The 20,594-nt window shown below is 29.3% G+C and overlaps 1 protein-coding gene across 1 annotated transcript in view; it reads left to right on the forward strand.

Annotated features, from left to right (window-relative positions):
- LOC107454724 (heparan sulfate glucosamine 3-O-sulfotransferase 3A1) overlaps positions 1-20,594 on the forward strand; it is a 113,827-nt gene that overhangs the window by 14,746 nt on the left and 78,487 nt on the right. Inside the window, exon 2 of the mRNA XM_016072000.4 lies at positions 7,094-7,270. Within this exon, the coding sequence (XP_015927486.1) occupies positions 7,094-7,270 (177 nt within the window). The remainder of the gene's footprint in view (positions 1-7,093; positions 7,271-20,594) is intronic.

The following is a 20,594-nucleotide window of genomic DNA, read 5'->3' on the forward strand; positions in this document are numbered from 1 at the left end:
TCTTCAGTAAAAATATTTTGAGTACTGTCAGATTTATTACTTGTTGTATCACAATCAATTAGTTATTCAGACTTCATTTGTTATTTCACAATCAATTTCAATATTGAAGGGAGCTAGAACTTCTGAGTTTGAATGTATGGGTTAAGAAAACCCATGTATGAGTTAAGTAAATAATGAAAAAATAAAAAAGCAAATTTAAGAACTGATTTTACGTGTAAAAAAATAGGTTGATTTGTGTAAATAAATTAGTAGAACTTTTTAAATGCACACACATTTTTTCCTTCTTTTAATAATATATATATCGATTCTTTTAAATAATTCAAAGGTAACATATCTAAGCACTAAAAGCTGTATTTAAGATTTTTGGATCAATAGAAACTGCGCCTGCAATCAACAATTTTTATTGATTAATTTTTGTTCTAGTTTGATAATTTTACCATAGCAGATTTTTAAGAACACATAAATCCATACTATAAAAAAATTAACATTATTATTAGTCCAAGTATTCCATAGCAGATTGTTAAAAAAAAAAAAACAGTTCGTATTTCTAGAGAATCTATTTTAAACTATGATTCCATAAACTTTTACAGTAACATTACTGCATTAAATTTTGTGAGCTTAGTATGTTTACTAGTTTAATGCAGTAACATAACTATAAAAAATTATGAAATCCCAGAAAAATTAGTATCATTAGAAAATCCCTAGATTAAGTTTTTTTTTTAAATGTGCTAAAAATGGCTTTATAAAAATAACAACTGTACAGCAGGGTACAGCGGTCCTTAAAACTTTTTAAAAAAGTGGTGTCAATATTATAAGAAAGAAGTTAAAAATTTCATTTAATTATCTTTCACTTTATTAATTAATATACCAAGCAAAATATTTAGGAACTGAATTTTTTTTTAGAACTATTAAACATAGAGGTGAGTATAAATTTATTAAAATGCTTTTTTTTCCTATTTTTGATACCACTCTTTAAATTTTTTATAGGAACGTTCGATACGAAACCTATTAAAGGGGAAAATATTTAAACAAAATTTCCAGTAGTTCTAATTGATAGAAATTTTAAAAAATTCTGTTTATATAATCATTTATCCCTTCAAGACTGACATTTATTTATTCACAATTTTAGTGTTTCGAACTTATTACATAAACAAGGTCAATATCGATCTAATCAATACTATGTAACCAGAAGCGAAGCGATATTGATCAGATACACAGCATATTAAATGTTTATTCATAAGATGTTTATCCAAAATTATTAAAAACAGGTTTGGTCGCTTAAAAAGTGTCATTAAAGGGTTATTTAATTGAATAATAACCGCTAATGACCAGGACGTGTTTTGGATGCATTAATAGATCATACTCCAAAATGAAGAAAAATGTTTCCTGTGGTATTAATTAACAAACATAGCAGAATTGTTTCTGTCTAGCTGTTATTTTTTTTACAATCAAATTAAACTTTTTTTGCGGTAGCGATATAACAATTGTTTTAACTGTGCAAACACTTCCTGCATTGAAAAAATGTCTATCCGGCATTTCAATGTTTATAGTGCCAATTTTTAAGCCTTGATAAAAGTATTAATTTACATGTTTTGTTACCATTTTAAAAAAATTGGGAGATTCGGCAGCCATGTATCTGCTTTGTAATGTTTTTATTAACACGTTGACTGCCATGGGCGTCACCGGTGAGCGGCGAAATCAAGATTATTAGAAACACATAATTCGAGAAAATCTTAAATTTTTTTTAAAAAATTATCTTTACTAAAATAGTTTGAAGAAATTAATATAATATAGAACAACAAAAATAGTTTTTTTTATATACCACAGAGATGCCAACTTGCTCCGGACAGCGAATAAATATTTTCAAGAGGTAGTTTATTAATTGTGATTCCTTATTCAGATTTTTATTCACCACTATTTCTAAACAATTCGTAGAGTTACATAATTCACAATTTTTGTCAGGAATGTCTTGCAAAACCTTTAAAAAAACTAGCAAAATCTGTTTAATGTTTGCAAATTTAGTTTGTAGTTATTTACCGTTTGGACAGTCGGGCAAGCCATGTAAAATTAGCTTGGCATTCAACATGTTAACGCTATTAAAGTTGTCAATGTAAAAATAACTTCTATAAAAACAAAATTTCGCAAAATTGACTGCAATTGTCCATTGGACAATTGCAGTCAATTTTTTTTTTATGTTCTTAATGAATTCAGAATGATGGAAAAGTCCTGAAAAACATCTTTTTACCTCCCAAAAAATGCTACTTTTTTAATTAAGAGCAATTAAAAATCGTGTACTTTCGTTTTCAGTTTAAAAAGGAAGTCACGTGACTTTTAAGAAAGTGACGCCATTCGAGCCTGACTCGCGTTTGTTTACACTTTTTCTCCTTGGTGATTTAACGCTTGTTTACGTGCCTAGTTGAACGTCGTTTGTTTTTTTAAAAATATATTTTAAAATCGAAGTGTATTGCTGTTTGATGTCTTCATCAAGTAAATATAAGTACTGTATAGTGCCTATGTGCACTAACACAACTTCCACAGCTCCTGAAAAGATATTTTTTGATGTGCCAAGAAAAGCTGAGATAAGGAAAAGATGGTGCCATCTAATGAAGCGTGATGAGAATAAAAATCCTGAATTTTCTGAAAAATGCCCGTAGCCTATAGCATTATCCCCATATGTTTGTCTTGCTGATCTGAAGTTAAAATATATATATATATATATATATATATATATATATATATATATATATATATATATATATATATATATATATATATATATATATATGTGTGTGTGTGTGTGTGTGTGTGTGTGTGTGTGTGTGAAAAAGATGATTTAAAAACTGAAAAACAGAATCTTATTAGACTAAACAACCAATTGAGACAGACCTGGCCTCCCCAAGGCCATAGTGTCGATAAAGAAGAAGAAGTTTTTTATAGCTTTCCTATGTCCATGTAATATTAGTTTGTGTTAATCGCTATTTCATATCTTTCTTTTCCGTAAAAATTCCAAAAGTTTCTGGAAACCTTAAATTATGAAATAGTTATTTAATATAAAATTTAGTATACATTAATTTTTTCTTTTTTTTTACAGAATAGGGATAAAAACTATTATATTTTTTTAAATCCTTCAATATGCACACTATCTGCATAACTAGACGCTTTAAAATATAATGTAATAAAAATCTTTTTGATTTTTAATACATCATTCATAAAATGTACCAGTATCTTTCAAAATGGTTCATGTTATTATTTACACCTTGGATTTAACACTTTAAAAAATATTATGAAGCAAAACTTATTTTTAAATTTAATAAAAAAATTCGATAAAAAAACATTAGCAGGTGTAGTTAAAGTAAAATATACTAAAATTGAAGATGTGTATTTATGTTTGACAGTAGAAAGGGTAAAAATATTCTATAACTAGCTTGCCTCTGACTATTTCTTTAATTTTTTTTATAAATTAGAATCTAATTTTCTTTAAATTTATTTTATTAAATATTAATTTTTGATAAAATAATAATTTTTAATAAAAATAATAGCTTATTTATTTTTATAAAATCGTTTATAAATTATTTTTAATAAAATTGACTTCAATTAATTTTTAACTAAATTAATTTTAATAAAATTGATTGTAATTATTACAAAGTTGTTTATAATTGGTCTTTAATAAAATAATATCTTTAATTCAAATTAATTTTTAATAAAATAATACATTTTATTAAAATTAATTTTTAATAAAATAATTTTAATAAAAGAGTAAGTATAACGTTTATAATAATAATTTTGTGAGTAAGTATAATTATTTGTTTTTGTGAGTAATAATAATTTAGTGTGTAAGAATAGCGTTTAGTTTTATACTTTTATGAAAGTGGAAAGATGTTTTTAGTATACTTAAATCCTTGCTATATTTTAACGTGTACCTATATGTGTTATAACAAATCGCCGTTCCATTTTCACACACAAAATTATTTACAGCCAGGGGCGCCGGTAGAATAAAATATAGGGGGGTGCAACCCTCTAACAAACTACCATCCCCACAAAAAAAAAGATTAAAACTATTCTGTATGATTGCAATTCTTGTTTGATTAATCAATTTTTTACATAAAATTTTATAACTAAATTGCTTTTCTATTTATTTTTAATTGCTTAAAGAAAATCCAGGGTAGTGCAAGCGCACCTCCTTGCCGACGCCCTTATTTACAGCTACAGTTTATAAATAAACAAATTTATACCTTTGAGCCTTTTGATTTCAGGCGAAATGAAATCTTGGTTCGTTCGAAAAAAATCCATTATCATCTCTTCAGTAACTTGCGGCAAATTGTCCGTTTGAGCTTTTTGAAACCCCTCTTCCATTTTGATTCTATATATGCAATAGATTTCAAAATATTTGCTGCTAAATACGCATTTAAATACACGCGGGAAAATTTGGAAAAAATAAGTTAAAGAAGAGCTAGTTAAAACCGCAAGAAAGAAAATACATAATAACAACGGGAAGGTCGTGAGGAGTAAGGCTCTAATGACGTCACACCAATCAGCGGTCGTTTTCGAGTGAGGGCGTTTTCGCTCAAATTAAAATATTAATAATTAAATAAATATTTATTTGTCAGAATTAAAAATTATATTTTCGTAATCAGGAAATCAATCTTAAGAAGTAATGACTATAATTTGGAAAATTTAAGAGATGCTGCAATTGTCCATTCAATACAGTCTTTTAAAAAATAGTAATAATGACGAAAATTATGAATTTAGTAAATATTCGTTAAACTAATATGTTACCTTTTTCTTTCGAATGCTGAATTAAATAAGTGGCCCCTGATGAAATGGAAATCGCTGTACGGAACCGAATCATACCTGTATAGTCGGCGTCGATTTATTTTTTTCCAGCATGAATTGTAGTCGCAAAAATTTGATCGCTTCTGGCAGTACTTAAAAAAGATACCACAGATCAAAACAATTTCGTTGATCATATGAAAATTATTTAAGAAAATATTTATAATTAGTGCGTGAACAAAATATTACAACTCGAAATATTACTTATTACTCCTTTACAATTATTTAAATTATAACTTACTACAACTTTAATTTATAACATTTAAGCGTTTTTCAGCTAATGTTTGATAAAACTATTAAAAAAAATGCATTAATTTCAAAAACTAATTTATGTAGCTGAATTGAAAAGTTAATTGCGCAAGATTAATAATACGCATATGAATTCTATGTATCATATTTATAATTGTTACCTGGCTGCAGAATTTTCTCTAAAGTCATAGGAATAATATAATAAGTTCATAAATGCGCGATTGTAGAGTATGCACGTGAGATATCTCTTTCCGTATAATTTCCTTTCTTATAATGGTTTTGAACAAAGTTTAAACGAATTAAAAATTAAACTAGTGAATCGAAACAATTTCGTAATGCGATATCACACATTTGCATAAATGACTTAGTACATTTCATTAAATTAGTCTTTTCTTAAAGACTTCAAAAGTCAACAGTCCTATAAATTTCTAACAGTCGTTGTAAATTTACGTTGTAGGAATTAAGAGTTTTAAAACTCTCTTTATCATTTAGAATTCTGAATACAAGGACATCATTTAAAAAGTCACATCTGTATAATATACGTACCGCATCGGCACCAAAATCTGAGAGTTAACCCCATGATGATTATGCTTACTGTTTAAATAAGTAAAGAAAAGTAGGCACGAAATTCCTCGAATGGTTGTTAACCCTTTGGGGACGGGTGATTCAGAAAAGCATTCGTACAAAATCAGAATCAAGTCATAATTAAATAAAAAACGGTAACTTAAATGTAGTCGTTGCTAATTTGACAGACTTACTTTGCTTTTAATTTAATTATTGTTAGTTTAAACATATATATAATCAATGTTAATTCAAAGTATAACTAAATAGTTTTATTTTGAACAAAGGATTGGTGAATTAAATAAATCAAACAATTATTACTCCGCCCACAAATAAACTGCTAAAGAAATACTTTGATTACCAGTTTTATCTTTCTACCCTGATTGATACGGTTTTATGCTGTCACGTATTTGTGACAGTCGGCCCGAAAGGGTTAACTTGGGTTAAACATTAATAAGGCACATTTTTTTGTTGCGTCCGTTTTATTAAACACGTATGTGTGTTTAAAAAAGTCGAGCAGTATCCAAATAAGATTTCGAGCAGTGTCCATTTTCCTAAACACTCATTTCAAACTGTATCCATTCTCGTAAATGGGCATTCCGAGTAGTGTCCATTTTCATAAACATGCATTTTGAGCTGTCTCCCTTTTAATAAACACGTCTTTTGAGCTGTGTCCATTTTCATAATCACGACTTTGGAGCTGTGTTCATTTTTGTAAACACGCATTTTGAACTTTACCCTTTTTCTTAAACACGCATTTTGAACTTTACCCTTTTTCTTAAACACGAATTTTCAGCTGTGTCCATTTTTATAAACACTCATTTATCATACTGTCCAGGTTAAAGAGCTCACCGACGATTTACCGTGAAAGGTGTGTATTTAGAAAGGCCTTTTTTAAATCTATGAAGTTAAAAGTATTGCTATACTTTTCTAAAAAAAATTTACTTTATAGCTATAATCGTGTTTTGCGCAAAAATATTTTTTTCCGCTTAACATTATTTAAATAATAATATTTTGTTTTTAATGTAATGTTAACTGATCATTCCACCGCTTAAAATTAATTCAAATAATGATTTCAGCAATAAAAATATTTTCAATATCCGACACATTAAATTAAAAAACACATTAAATTAACAACAAACAATTCTGAATATTTTTTTTATTTTATGATAAGAAGCTGCAATGGTCTCAATATTATTTAAATTTACTCACACATTAGATGTGTATTTTTCAAAATTAAAATTCTATATTTAATATGATACATTATTAAAAAGTAAGTGTCAAGTGTTTGAATAAGTTAAGTAACATTCATTTATCAAATTGACAGAGATTTATAATTATTTTTACAGCTAAATTTCACTTTTGCTTTACCTTTTGAAAAAACTTTTGTCAAAGTACCCTATTTTCATTTTACAATATTTTTATTTTACAATATTTTTATTTTATTTTGTAGGGAGTGGTCGAAGAAAAGTCTGAAACGACGTCTGCCAGGTGCAATTATCATCGGCGTAAAGAAAGGTGGAACCCGAGCTTTGTTGGAGATGTTAAAGTTACATCCAGACGTTGTAGCTCCTGGTCCTGAAACGCACTTTTTTGACAGACATTATGACAAAGGTCTGCATTGGTACAGGTGCGAATGAAAATCCTTTTTTTTTTTTTTCGTTTTAATTTCCTCTTTCGTGGGATTTTTTTTTTTTATTAGATTTATAAACTTCATGATGTGTGGATTTCATCACACGGCGTTGTATTATTTTTTTGCAAAGAAAACAGAATTGTTGAGAATCATTATTTTTGACCTTCATTTCTATTTACATTAAATAATACTTTATATTATTCTTTATATATATATATATATATATATATATATATATATATATATATATATATATATATATATATATATATATATATATATATATATATATATATATATAAAGAATAATTTTTATCTCAGGATAATTGTTCGTTATTCAGGAATATCACATTAAATTATACTAAAAGATGTGTCTTGAGGAAGACTTTCGGCTTTTTCCATTAATAGTTTTTTTTTATATTATTTTATTTTTTGTATATATATATATATATATATATATATATATATACACGAAAAAAGTGGCAGTACATATTTGTTATTACCAAGAAGATATTTGTTTCTGTTAACAGGGTTTGCGACGGCCTTGAAAATTTAAAAATGTGGTAGCGAAAATAAAACAAATGTCGATATTTTAATTTCTGTGTAACCGACCACTAAAAATTGTTTTCCAAAGAAAGTATATATGCATGAAAATTCAAGCTTTTAAACCACTTAACAATAAAATGGTGTATTAAATTAAGAATATCTACTAGCAATAACCACTACCAAAACTTTTAAAGGACCACGGAAACTGTGTATTAAGAACTTAAAAAGGATTATTCTTGTTTTCTGATCCTAAAGAAAAATTTCACATTATTAATAAATTGTGGTAGGCACTGTAGGCAGATACTACTCTAAAATATAAGAAAAATTTCATATTATTCATAAATTGTGATAGGCAGAACAATCTTGCTATTCCAAAATTCAATCCTGAAAATGAAAGATTTGTGATACCAGTTTTTTTTCATTTTAGAAAATAGAAACCATCCTTTAAAAAGGATGCAAATGGGATAACGTATTAAAAAAAATTAAAATAAAAATGTGATCTAACTATTACGGAATATAAAAACAAAAGCCAATTTTTACCTAACAAATATTATAACTTTTTTCATCAGTCTAAAAATTTTGACATTTTAGACCAGAAAAACCAAATCATTGAAAATCCTCACGTGATTGATTTGTAAGCAGAGCTACCAACTCCTTACGATTTGTGGAGAGAGAAAAATTCTAGGGTAGCGAATTTTATATTTTAATTTTGAATCCTTAGTGCAGTAAATTTGGTTATTATCCACACCACTACATGTGACTGATTCAAGCGAATTAATTTTCAATAATATTATTGGGTGTTTCCTGGCATAAATTTGCATTGGTAAAAAAAGATATTTCGTGAAATATTTTAATCTATTGTTTTTTTTTCTTTGTTTTTTTTCATGAAAAAATCTTTAGTTATTAATAATAACTGGTGCCCTTGCACCTAAAATGGCGCCAGAAAAAAAAGTAATGAAATGGAAGATAATTTTAAAAGTTTGAATGTTAGATCGAATATTATTTAATTTTATACAACATTACCTTAAATATTAATACATAGGATTCGTGAGTCTAGTGTTTTCTAACACGACAGTATGATATTGCATCTATCAAATATTTAATAATATCACTGTGATACCTGGAGATTCGTTTATAGAGAACTATCATAAAAGCTGGGCTGACATTTTTTCCCCCTTTCTGGAAAAATTCTTCTAATAGTACTAAGCTTATGTTTTAATGCATTATTCTTTGTTTAGTAATTTTGATTTAGTTGTAAGTATGAAAAGCCACCTTCTTCCAGTTCTTCTGTATGGAGGCTTTGACAATGTTGGGTAAATAAACTAAAATTCAAAAGGCGTTAGTTTAATTGGCGTCCAATCGATAAAATATTTTGCAAAAAAGCAGTAGTTTTCAGCCCTGTGTAAGTCAATGTATGATCCATGTATTCAGACTTCTTTTTATAAAATGGGAATTTTCCATACAAAATTCTATTAAAAAATTTCTTTCTTTTATTATTATTTTTTTACAACAAAAACCATTCACGGTAAGAATATAGAATTCTTTAACAGCAAAACCCAAAGTTTAAAAAAAAAAATTCCCGCAATATGCTCCCCTTAGTTGCGGAAGCACTTCAAACTCTCTGTTTGTCGTTTCGCATCAAAAGCATTTATGGAAATCATTACTTTCGAAAAAATGCCCGAACTGAATGTCGGCTTCCTCATCGGAGGTCCTCTGGGGTTAAAGAGCGAAAACAACCCAAGAGCCCTTAACAACCCCCGAATCAGTGATAAATGTTTTATCGCCCAGGGTTTTTGGTTCACTGCTCGACCTTTGAGAGATCTGGTCCTGCTCAGAGTCTGTCGTCGGCTTTTGCCGTTCGTATTTAGCTTCACCGAAGCTTTTCCTGATTTTTTTCGTTTTTTTATTCGTGATTCTAATTTTTTAGATCGAAATCTTGGCGATGTTATGATCTAATAGGAGCCACGGGAGATGACTTATTGATAAGAAGATGAGCATCAATTAATCTTCGGATTTTACTTTATCACCTCGCTAATGTGATGGGGACAACTGTTTATTATTAGGTTGTTAGCGCGATTAATTTCCCACTCTTGTGATTTGCGGTAATGGCTCTTCGGGGGGACTTCAGGGTTTAAAAAAAATGAGGATCTTCGTCTATTTTTCTTTTCCTCATGATTTAGGAAATGAGTGCTCATTTTCAAAAGGTTAGTTGCTAACAAAATAACGTTTACTTTTTTTTATCGTTTTAAATTATTTCATTTTACATTCACATTTAGTACCATTTCACAATTACTTTTATATCATAGCTGGTTTCATTTAATATAATCTTTTAGGTATATAAACATATTTGAGCAACAAATTCATTAAAATCATGTTTCAGTTTAATGATCATTCAATTCCATCACGATTCAGTAAATGAGTGCTTAAATTCGAAAGGCTATTTGCTAACAATGTAATGTTTACATGTTTTTACTATGGGTACTATTTTATGGGCACTGTTTGGTTTATGAATGCATTTCTTATCGTATTTTTCACATCAATAGATAGATCAATATGAAGAAACAGAAACTATGACGCATTGCTATAATATGAATTTTTATATTAAACTGCTAAATTAATTGAATTCAGTTTTTTGTGAGTTTAAAAATCAAAATTTGAAATAAAAAATTTAGGGAAGAAAGTATTAGTCAATGTTTTAATGAGGTAGATTAATTTTTTCTTGTTGTTGTTTAATAAAATTCCTTTTTCAAAGCATTATAAAGGAATAAAAAGGATAAAGGAGTAAAAAGGATAAAAAGGAGTAAAAGCATTATAAAGGAGCATTATAAAGGAGTACATAAACAGGAATTAAAATTATAAAAAAATAAAAACAGTCGTCCATTTTGGAATAATGACAAGTGCCAACATTGGTGTGTATAACTATGTTATATTACCTCTGTTGTATGTAATGAAACGTCCACTTTTCCATATCTTTCCCTAGTCTTTGACAATGTTTTCTACCTTATATTAGAAATTTTACTTATATAGCATGTTACTAACATTTACCGTAACGCTAACGTTATTTTCTACTCTTTAGCGATTAAGCTCTTTCTACATATTTGCTGTGAAACTCGTAAAGGTTAAATAAAATTGGTGCTAAAGCTTGAATCTATGACGCTGCATAAAATCTCTCTGCTACACAGTCCTGCCAACGTAAGAAAAAATTAAATCTTCAAGAAAAAATAAAATATTGAAGTAAATCTTCAAGATCATCGTTGTGACGAGATAATATCATTGTGTTGAATTAGCATCATTGGCACAAAGCTTTTTCTCTCACGTATCATAAACCTTCTTTAACGTGTTTGTATATAAACCCTTATAGAGTATTACTTCTGAACTCGTATTACGACTGGCTTTTTAATCATCTTCATACCGTGAATGGACTAAACCAACGCCTCGTATATCTGAAAGCCTCCACACGGTTTTTTAGAAGTAGTCCGATCAGACCACTATGAAGGATATCCACTTATCGAACGAGTCATTTAATTCAGAATATATGCAAAATAAGAAAGTGGTAGCACATATATGACTAAAAATTAATTTTATTTATGAATATTATTTGTTAGCCTTATATACTAGTCAACCACTACAGATTCAATTCTGAAATATATAAGATACATTTCTTTCAAGTTCTTTTAAAAAAGAATTTGGGTTCATGCGCACAACTGGTTTACTTTTGAAATAGTCTGCGCGGACTACTTATAAAAGACTGTGTGAAGGCTTCTTGATGTAAGAGGTGATGACTAAACCCCATCATAAAGCGAAAAATTCTTTTCTTTTTTAAGTAAAATATATTTTTAACAATAGTAAATAACAGAATTTTAACTCTTTTCACTTATGGATGGATGGAAATTTTACGTCTGTGAAATTTCTATCAGCTTTGTTCTATTCTATTAGACCCCATTTTTATTAGCTTTGATTATAATCTTACTGTGAAAAATTTTGTAGCTGGAAAAGAAAAATGGTTGCTGTTCAAAAGTCTTAAAACAGAAGTGTTCACACTATTGGGTCCAAACCCTGCATTTCATAGGATTAGCAAAACACTCCCGCTACGGCCTGTTGTTTTGGCTAAAGAAGTCCTGTAGATTAAGGCTCCGTAATTTTGAGTATTGCTTACAGCACTGACTGCTTTTACTTATAACCCAAACTGGTGTCCATCCACTTGAGTTGAGCTTCAATCTACCACAGGTAACAGAATCTGGGTCCTAAGTGACAGTTCTACCAATATAACTGAAAGCCTCTACACGGTATCTTATAGGTAGTCCTATCAGACCACTATGAAGGTAAACTAGTTTACGAAAGAGCCATTTAATAGAAAATCTAGTAAAAATAAGAAAGCGATAGCAAATATGGGTCTAATTTTTTTTTTTTTTTTTAAATTTATGAATATAATTGGTTTTTCTATTTCACTTGTCAACGGCGACAGATTCTATTCTCAAGTATGTATCATAAATTTCTCTCAATTACTTTTAAGATAGAATTTGGTTTCATGCAACTACATACTTATGAAATGCATTCTACTTATAAAAAACCGTGTAGAGGCTTTCTGAAGGAGGAGGTGATGGCTCAACGCCTTAACCGTTGTGCCATTGCGATTTATTTTAAAAAATCGCTGAGCAAAATATATAGTCTCTTAGAGTTTTAATAATATTTGATAGGTGTTACTATAGCAGACACTCATGGTTTTGCAAACACTCGTGGAAAAAAAACAAGCATTTTTACTAGAAATTATATGAAAAATATTCAGTCCCGAATATAAAAGCTAACCTTTCACAGTAAAATAGCAACCTATTTTCGGAAATTCTTCCAAAAGTGTGTTAAAAAAAATTCAGTGGAACATTAAACATTAGGACCTCATTAAGAACAAGCCATAAATTCGGATCGCATTTCGTGGTAAATCTTGAGAAAGCGAAAGTTATGTGCGATTAGCCAACGCGTGCGACAAAATGAACATAAATTCTGGAATCCCCCATCCCACCTTTCTGCTTGGTTGCTAATGATTACTATTTTACGTCCTCCATACACCACCAACTCATAACGAGTCGTGATGAAAAAAAATCGTGATATAAAATATCATATTAAGCTATTTCCCGTGATTCCCTTCTCCATCATAAATTGGATGTTTTTATGATAAAAAGAATTTTTTTTCTTCTTTAGCTTGACCTTTTAAGATTATGACTTAAACTTCAGCTTAAAAATTGAAACAATATATTACAATTTTAACCTTTTTTTTTTTTTGACATTTATGTAAAAATAGATAAATTCATAGGCGGATTTAAAATTGTAAGGAAAAATATAAATTTAAGAAAAAAAGTTTATGAGGTTGGCACAAAAACTTGGATCTACCACCATTAACAGAAATGTATCGTGCAATTTAAATGCTTATTATGAAACAACTTCATATCACAAAGTTTTTATAAAAAATCAATACATTGTGCTAAATTTTTTGATTTTAAATTTAAAAACGAGAAAAATGCAATACTTTGGACAGCTTTCCTGACAAAACTATTGGGTACATATTTTTCAAATTACGGCTGCCCCTATATTTTAAGAGTCAGAAATCCAAGTCCATCGAAAAAAAAGTATGTTTATTCGGAGAAAGGATGCTTTTGTGTCTGGTTTCGTGACTTAAAACATCGTCTGCATTAATTAATTAGTATATTTGAGGTCACCCCCTCAAACCAATAAGATTAAACCCTAGTGCATAAAAATCCGATCATTGGATTAAAAGTTATTCAGGGTGATTATTATATATTTTTTTAAGATGCGACATTATTGCTTGGTCTTAACATCGTAGAGGTTTTCAGAGATATTTTACATTACATTTGTCTTTTGTTTACCGTAACGCTAACCTAGTTTTCTACTTCTTAGCGATGCGGCGATTGGTTAAGAAATTTTCGCACATGCACTGCCTTGAAGTTAAGGTAGATCGTAACGCTTTGCAAAATCTCTCAATTGTCTTTAAAAAGCAATCTATACTGATTGTTGCAAAAGTATTAAAATATCGATGCTTATTTTATTTTTATCACCACGTTTAAAACTTTCTAGTCAAACGGAAATCCTGGATAATGTTACAAAATTTGTCCTTGTTTGTCTTATTAAATTATATAAGTAGTAAACTTACTTTTTTACAAATAACAGTTTAACATCGAAGGATTTTAAACATCTAAGACCATCAGGTCATAAAAATTCACTCATCATTCGTCTTATTAAATTATATAAGTAGTAAACCTACTTTTTTCAAAAATAACACTTTAACATCGAAAGATAACATCTGAAACCCTCAGGCCATGAAAATTCACTCATCATTCTTCTTATTAAATTATATAAGTAGTAAACTGACTTTTTTTTAAAAATAACGCTTTAACATCGAAAGATTTTAAACATCTAAAACCCTCAGGTCCTAAAAATGCACTCATCATTCGTCTTATTAAATTATATAAGTAGTAAACTTACTTTCTTTTTTAAAAGTAACATCGAATGATTTGAAATACCTAAATCCCTCAGGCCATAGAAGTTTCATGAAGTGGTATCAAAAAGAAAACGAATCTCAATTATTTAATACATCTATTACCACCATTACATGTTATTATGGAAGAAAAAATATATATTTGTTTAAATATTCCTTCTACCAGACCTTAAATATTAAAATGGTATCTTAAAATAGGAAATTCCTATTAGGTCTAACTAAAATATATTACGTTACTTAAATTTTTTTAAAGGTCGGTGGGAATCCTAGAATTTTCCGCACATATATTTATCTTAAAAATATGTATATAATTATGGCCAAAATTGTATTATATATCGACTATTGCTTCATTTTTGTAACTGCTTTTAAGAACTTGTCAATATGTGGAAACCTTAAGTTAACAAATCTAAGATGTCTCTTTCAAATTCTGATGATAAATAATGTTAAGAACAAAAAATTTACACTTTTATCTCATTAATCTCATAAAAGTTTAAGCTTTAAATGTAGTTGTACGACGAGGCCATATTTCATAGCGTTCAATGACCAGAATAAATATTTTTAAATCGAAGTTAATAAAAAAAAAGAGCTAATATTTATATCAATTTCATACGATTAGCTTCTCAATATGTTATTCTTAGGCTTTATTCACACTATAACACCATCTCAAGCACCTGATAAGACAAAATAAACAAACAAAAAAGCGTATCGCAACTTGTGCAGACTCGTTCTTGGAATTTCCTAGACACGAGCTTCGCTACAGTGATCTCTTTATCTGTTTTTATTTCACAACTTTTGCAAATTAGATCAAATGAGACGTTTTATGACTGATATCTTTGATTCCAAGATAGTCGTCTTAAGAGGAAATTCCCAGCACTAAAAATAAAAATTGTCATTCGAATCATTAAAATGTTCTGTTTTTATCGAATAACTTTTATCGTTTCTTGGCGCTTGTTTAAAAGGAAATGGATAGAGATAGATGCACACAGATATAGGTTCCATTCAAAACTTTCTTCTCACTGTAATTTTATTGGGTTATTCAGGCATATTACTTAATTAAATCAGTACACTAATCAACACTGTGAGTGGAGCATACGTGCCAATTTTGGCTTACGCAAAGGATTAATTTCCTAATTGGTAGTGAAAAGACAATTGAAATACAATTGGGTACTTACCATTCGAAGTGATTATGTCAACTACCCCTGAAAATTACCACTCGCCATCTCACGTGTCAACAAAAAAAGAAGTGACGACTTCAATTAACACGTTAAATGCCAAGGTAATTTCATATGGCTTGCCCATCTGGTCACACGGTAAAAAACTACGAACTATATTTGCAATTAAGCAGATTTCGCTAGTTTTTTAAATAGCATACCTGCCAATTTTTACGCATTTGGCGTAAAATTTTATTTTCATACTTAAAATGGTAGTAAGTATATACTATTTTTTATTTTATAAACTTAATTTTTAAATGATTTGATTACCACTATTTTTTAAAAAAATTAAGCATATATATTTATCTTGTCTATCGACTTAAGGGTTGTCTGCTAATTCAAATAAGATCAAGTTACCCTGGAGACTACGAATACAATTACTTCCTAAAACTGACAAATGCAGCTTATCACGTCAGATGGAAGAGGAAAATTCAGGCAGAAAAAAACAAGGAGATGAATAAAAAATCCATTCAAGTCGAATCAATAATGACTGAAACTAATCCAAGCACTGGCGACATAACCATGGAAAATAAGGATGAAAACCTGAATACAACACCAAATACAGAAACTGACACTGACATCAATATCAACAATAATACAGAACCACCAGCTAAGAAAAGAAAAAAGAAAAAGCGAAATGCAGTCAAAACAATTGTAGATAACTCTACACTCATGTCTACAAACAGCTGTCCTTCTTCTAGCCAACATGACGTCACTATCTTGCCGACAACAAAACCTAAGGAGGATACCGACAAAGTACGGGATCCGCCCAGCAAACCTGAAATAACACCGCAAGCTAGATTTATTAAGGTTTTGGTCCGTGGCCTGCCTGTGGACTTTGATACAGATGCCATCAATACAGAATTACAGAAAAACAACGTTGAAACCTTTAAAATAGTGCAGTTTAAGAAGAGAATGGGAGAGGCCTATCGGCTCCTTCCACTCTTTCTCATAATCCTAACATCAACGGCGAATCACCAAAGAATATTCGAAGTCAACAACATACAGCAGATTCCGATCAAAATCGAAAGATTTCGAGGAGGTCGAGGAACTACACAATGTTACAACTGCCAAAATTATGGACATACGCAAAGCCACTGCAATGCGCCTGCAAGGTGTGTAAAATGCGCTGAAAACCACAGGTCTCATGAATGCAACAAAGACAGAACAACACCTCCAAAATGCTGTAATTGTTACAAAAACCACACAGCCAACTATACTGGGTGCGAGACCCGCCCCAGCAGAAGGAGCCCTCGAAAACCATCAAATTCAACGCCTAAACTTGCTCACCGATTAGTGTCATTAATCAAAGAATTACAGGAATTGCTCAAAAATGAAGAAGTGCTACGTCTTCTGCGGGATATCATCGGGGAAACATCTCAATCACAGTGAGTTCTATTTTTATTTCCAAGACTCTCAAGTTAAATTCACTGAACTTTTCACAGTAGACTTTTACTTATTTTAAATTGAATTACATCAAATTTTATTTTCTGAAAATATAGCCAATTAATGCATATGTATTTATCAACTTATGCACGTTAAATTCTTTTGCAAATTCTATTGTATTTAAGGAACAATATTTCTCTAATAAAATATATTTACTGCATTTTCTCCAAATATGTTATTTTATCATGAATCAAGGTATAATTTATCTATATTCATCAATTATGTTCTCCATTTTTCAAAAACCAATTATTGTACATATCAAATCATGTTATATCTTTATTTTAAATTAAAGTCTACAATCAATATTTCTAATGTTATGTAAAAACGTCAATTTGTCATATTGAATTTTTCATTGTTTTATTATTTCACAAGCGAACGGCTTGATTTTTTTTATGGCTACCACAATGTATTCAAATGAACTTCAATGTATGTCATAATTAAATATGTGCTAGTTAAAATATAGAAATTTAATTAGTGAAATATGTATAAATTTATGTTAATATTTATTTATGTCAACTTACGTATATATATGTCAAATTATGTTTATATTTATATATGTCAACTTAGATTCGATGAATCAGATATTCAAATGTTATATTTACTCAAGCAAAGTGCTTGTTTTTCTATTAGCTACCACATCGACTGCTAAATTCAAAATGTTATTACTATAAATTTTCTGTAAATTTCTAGATGTATGGGATATGGGCCGCTAAGAGGCCCAGGTGCCCAATTTTTGTAAATAAAAGTAAAGTAAAGACTTAAGGTTTGTCAAGTACAACGTATGTTTTTGCTTAAAATTAAAATATTAATTCCATTTTAGTACCACTGTCAAAATTCATAATGGAAGGAATTAAATGTTGAAAGAAATGAAATCGTTTTGCATGTCTAAGTCATAATAAAAGTGGTGAATCATATAAGCCTATAAATTGTTTAGAAATAGTGGTGGATTAAAAACCAACTAAATTGAATTTATTAAACCAAGAATCACAATTAATAAACTACCACTTTAATATATTTATTCGCTGTCCGGAGCAAGTTGGCATCTCTGTGTATATAAATAAAACTATTTTTGTGTGTTCTATATTGCATTAAATTCTTTAAACCATTTTAGTAACGATAATAATATTAAAAAAATTTATTCGAATTGTGTGTTTCTAATAATCTTGGCTTCGCCGGTCATCGGTGACCCCCATGGCATTCAATGTGTTAAGCACACAACCGATCACCTTTTTTTTCGTTTCTTTTAATTTAAAAAAAATTTAAAATTATTAAACTTTTCGGGACAGACTAGTCATAAATACATTCGTATAGAACCAGAAACAGGATGAAAAAAAATAAAAAGCGGTAGCTTAAGTTTGGCATTACTATTTTAACAACCTTATTTTTGCTTTCACTTTAAATCTAATACATCCAATCTATGTTTGTTTAAAGTGTAACTCTATAACTTTTAATTTGAATTAAGTCTTATTGAATTAAATAAAGAAAAATATTATTACCCCGCCCACAATAACTGCTATAAAAATAGTTTGGCAAACCAGTTTTATCATTTTTACCGTGATTGTCGCCAACCAGAGAATGCATAAATGCAGAAATGCCAACTGCTCCGAACACGCCAAAATAATTTAAAAACGGTAAATAACTACAAAGTAAATTTTGAAAGCATTTAACTATTTTTGCTTGCTTTTTAAAAGATATAGCATGACATTGTGGTAACCACAAAAAAAAATCAAGCCGTTTGCTTGTGAAATAATAAAACAATGAAATTTTCAATATGTCAAATTGGCGTTTTTACATAACATTAGAAACATTGATTCTAGGCTTAAATTAAAATTAAAGATAAAACATGATTTGATATGTACAATAATTGATTTTTGAAAAATGAAAGACATAATTGATGAGTATAGCATGACAATACTACTGTGTAAATTATATAACGCTACGAATTATTTAGAAATAGTGGTGGATAAAAATCTACTAAATTGAATTTATTAAACCAAGAATCACAATTGATAAACTACCACTTTAAAATATATATTTGCTGTCCAGAGCAAGTTTTCATCGCTGCACGACTCGCTGGTCCCGAAGAAGTTAAATGATAAAAGTACATCAATGCTTAAAGACTCCAAAAATCATAATCAATTTCGCCTCCCCAAATTTTTTCAAATATTTCATTGTGTGCTTAGCTAAATTCAGTGTGTTTAACAAAATTTGGTCACATATTTTGTCCATTTATCTAACCATTTATGCCCCATTTATCTAACGCCCCATCAAATAATTCATGAAAAACAAAAATTTTAATAGTGTAAACTTTCTGAGTTTCTATACGTATATTTTTATTCCGAGAGCGCAAAAGGACATTAAATTCCACGTGTTCATTAATTCATTTTAATTATCAGAAAGCAATTTGAATAGAACTCTGATAGGTCAGCGCTGTCTAAATCTGTATAGAACTTCTCCTCTGTCCATATATTTCATTGACACAAGCAGGTGGTTACTCGCGCAGTGGCACAATCGCCTGCAGGACCCTTCAGAATATTCTCATCCTTGTATCGTGTTACAACGATTAATTGGAGTGCCCGCCCAGCCTTAATGTCGTGTATATATTACGATCCACATTAGATAGACACAGGTTTTAGTGATTCTTGATTTTCATAATTTTTACATTAGGCACTGGGTCCGGGAAACTTAAATCATCTCTAATGATGTTCGATTAACTAGAAAAAAATGCTGGGAAAGGTATTAGAGATTCGTCATTTCACGATATTTCATTACATATCTGTATTTTTTTTTGCAAGGTGTTAATTATTTGAACTTGTGAAGAATGAAAATTTAGATATTTATGAAACATATGCTTCTAGACCTGGTTTGAGCGTTCGTATTTGCCTAATTTGGCTTTTTACAGTGACGCCTCAGTAGAGAAAGTGTGTCATTTTGGCAAGATTAATATCGCCACTCCTTTATTATTTTGTAAATAATTACTGTTTTGAAAATAAAAATCGAAGGACGTTGTAACCAACCTATTCTTTCATTATTGTAATTGTTTCCAAAGGTGATTTTTTTTATACCAAGAATTAAATTAAAATCTGAATAATAGCAGAGATGCCAACTGCTCCGGACACGACAAAATAATTTTAAAAAAAACGGTAAATAATTACAAAGTAAATTTTGCAAATATTTTATTACTTTTGCTTGCTTTTTAAAAGATATACATGACATAATTATTCCTAGTCCTAGTGTTTTGATTTTATTGGGCACCTAGGCCACGAAGTGACCCCTATCCCATTCATCTGGAATTTTAACACTGTTTTAGTTGAGCATTGAGGTAAACAGGCAGTGGAGTTGCTTTTATGAATGTTTCAAGCACAACTAAAAGGAATCAAAAAATAAAATGAGCAGCTTTGCTCTAAACTGTGTTTGTTTGATTTTGGAGATCGTTATTTTCAGAAAGGTTGATGAAATTATTTGTTTTGATAGTTATGATATGAGGCGTCGGAGGTGAAATGTGCAGCTATTGGTCTGTAGTTTTTATCTTTGATATAATTTTCAAATTTAAAGATTTCATTAAAATTTGCTGCTTTGCATTCTATGGCTTTATCGAAAAAAATCTGAG

This window comes from Parasteatoda tepidariorum, chromosome 5, assembly GCF_982258835.1.
Source record: "Parasteatoda tepidariorum strain Cologne lab strain chromosome 5, Ptep-v5.0, whole genome shotgun sequence".
NCBI lineage: Eukaryota > Metazoa > Arthropoda > Arachnida > Araneae > Theridiidae > Parasteatoda > Parasteatoda tepidariorum.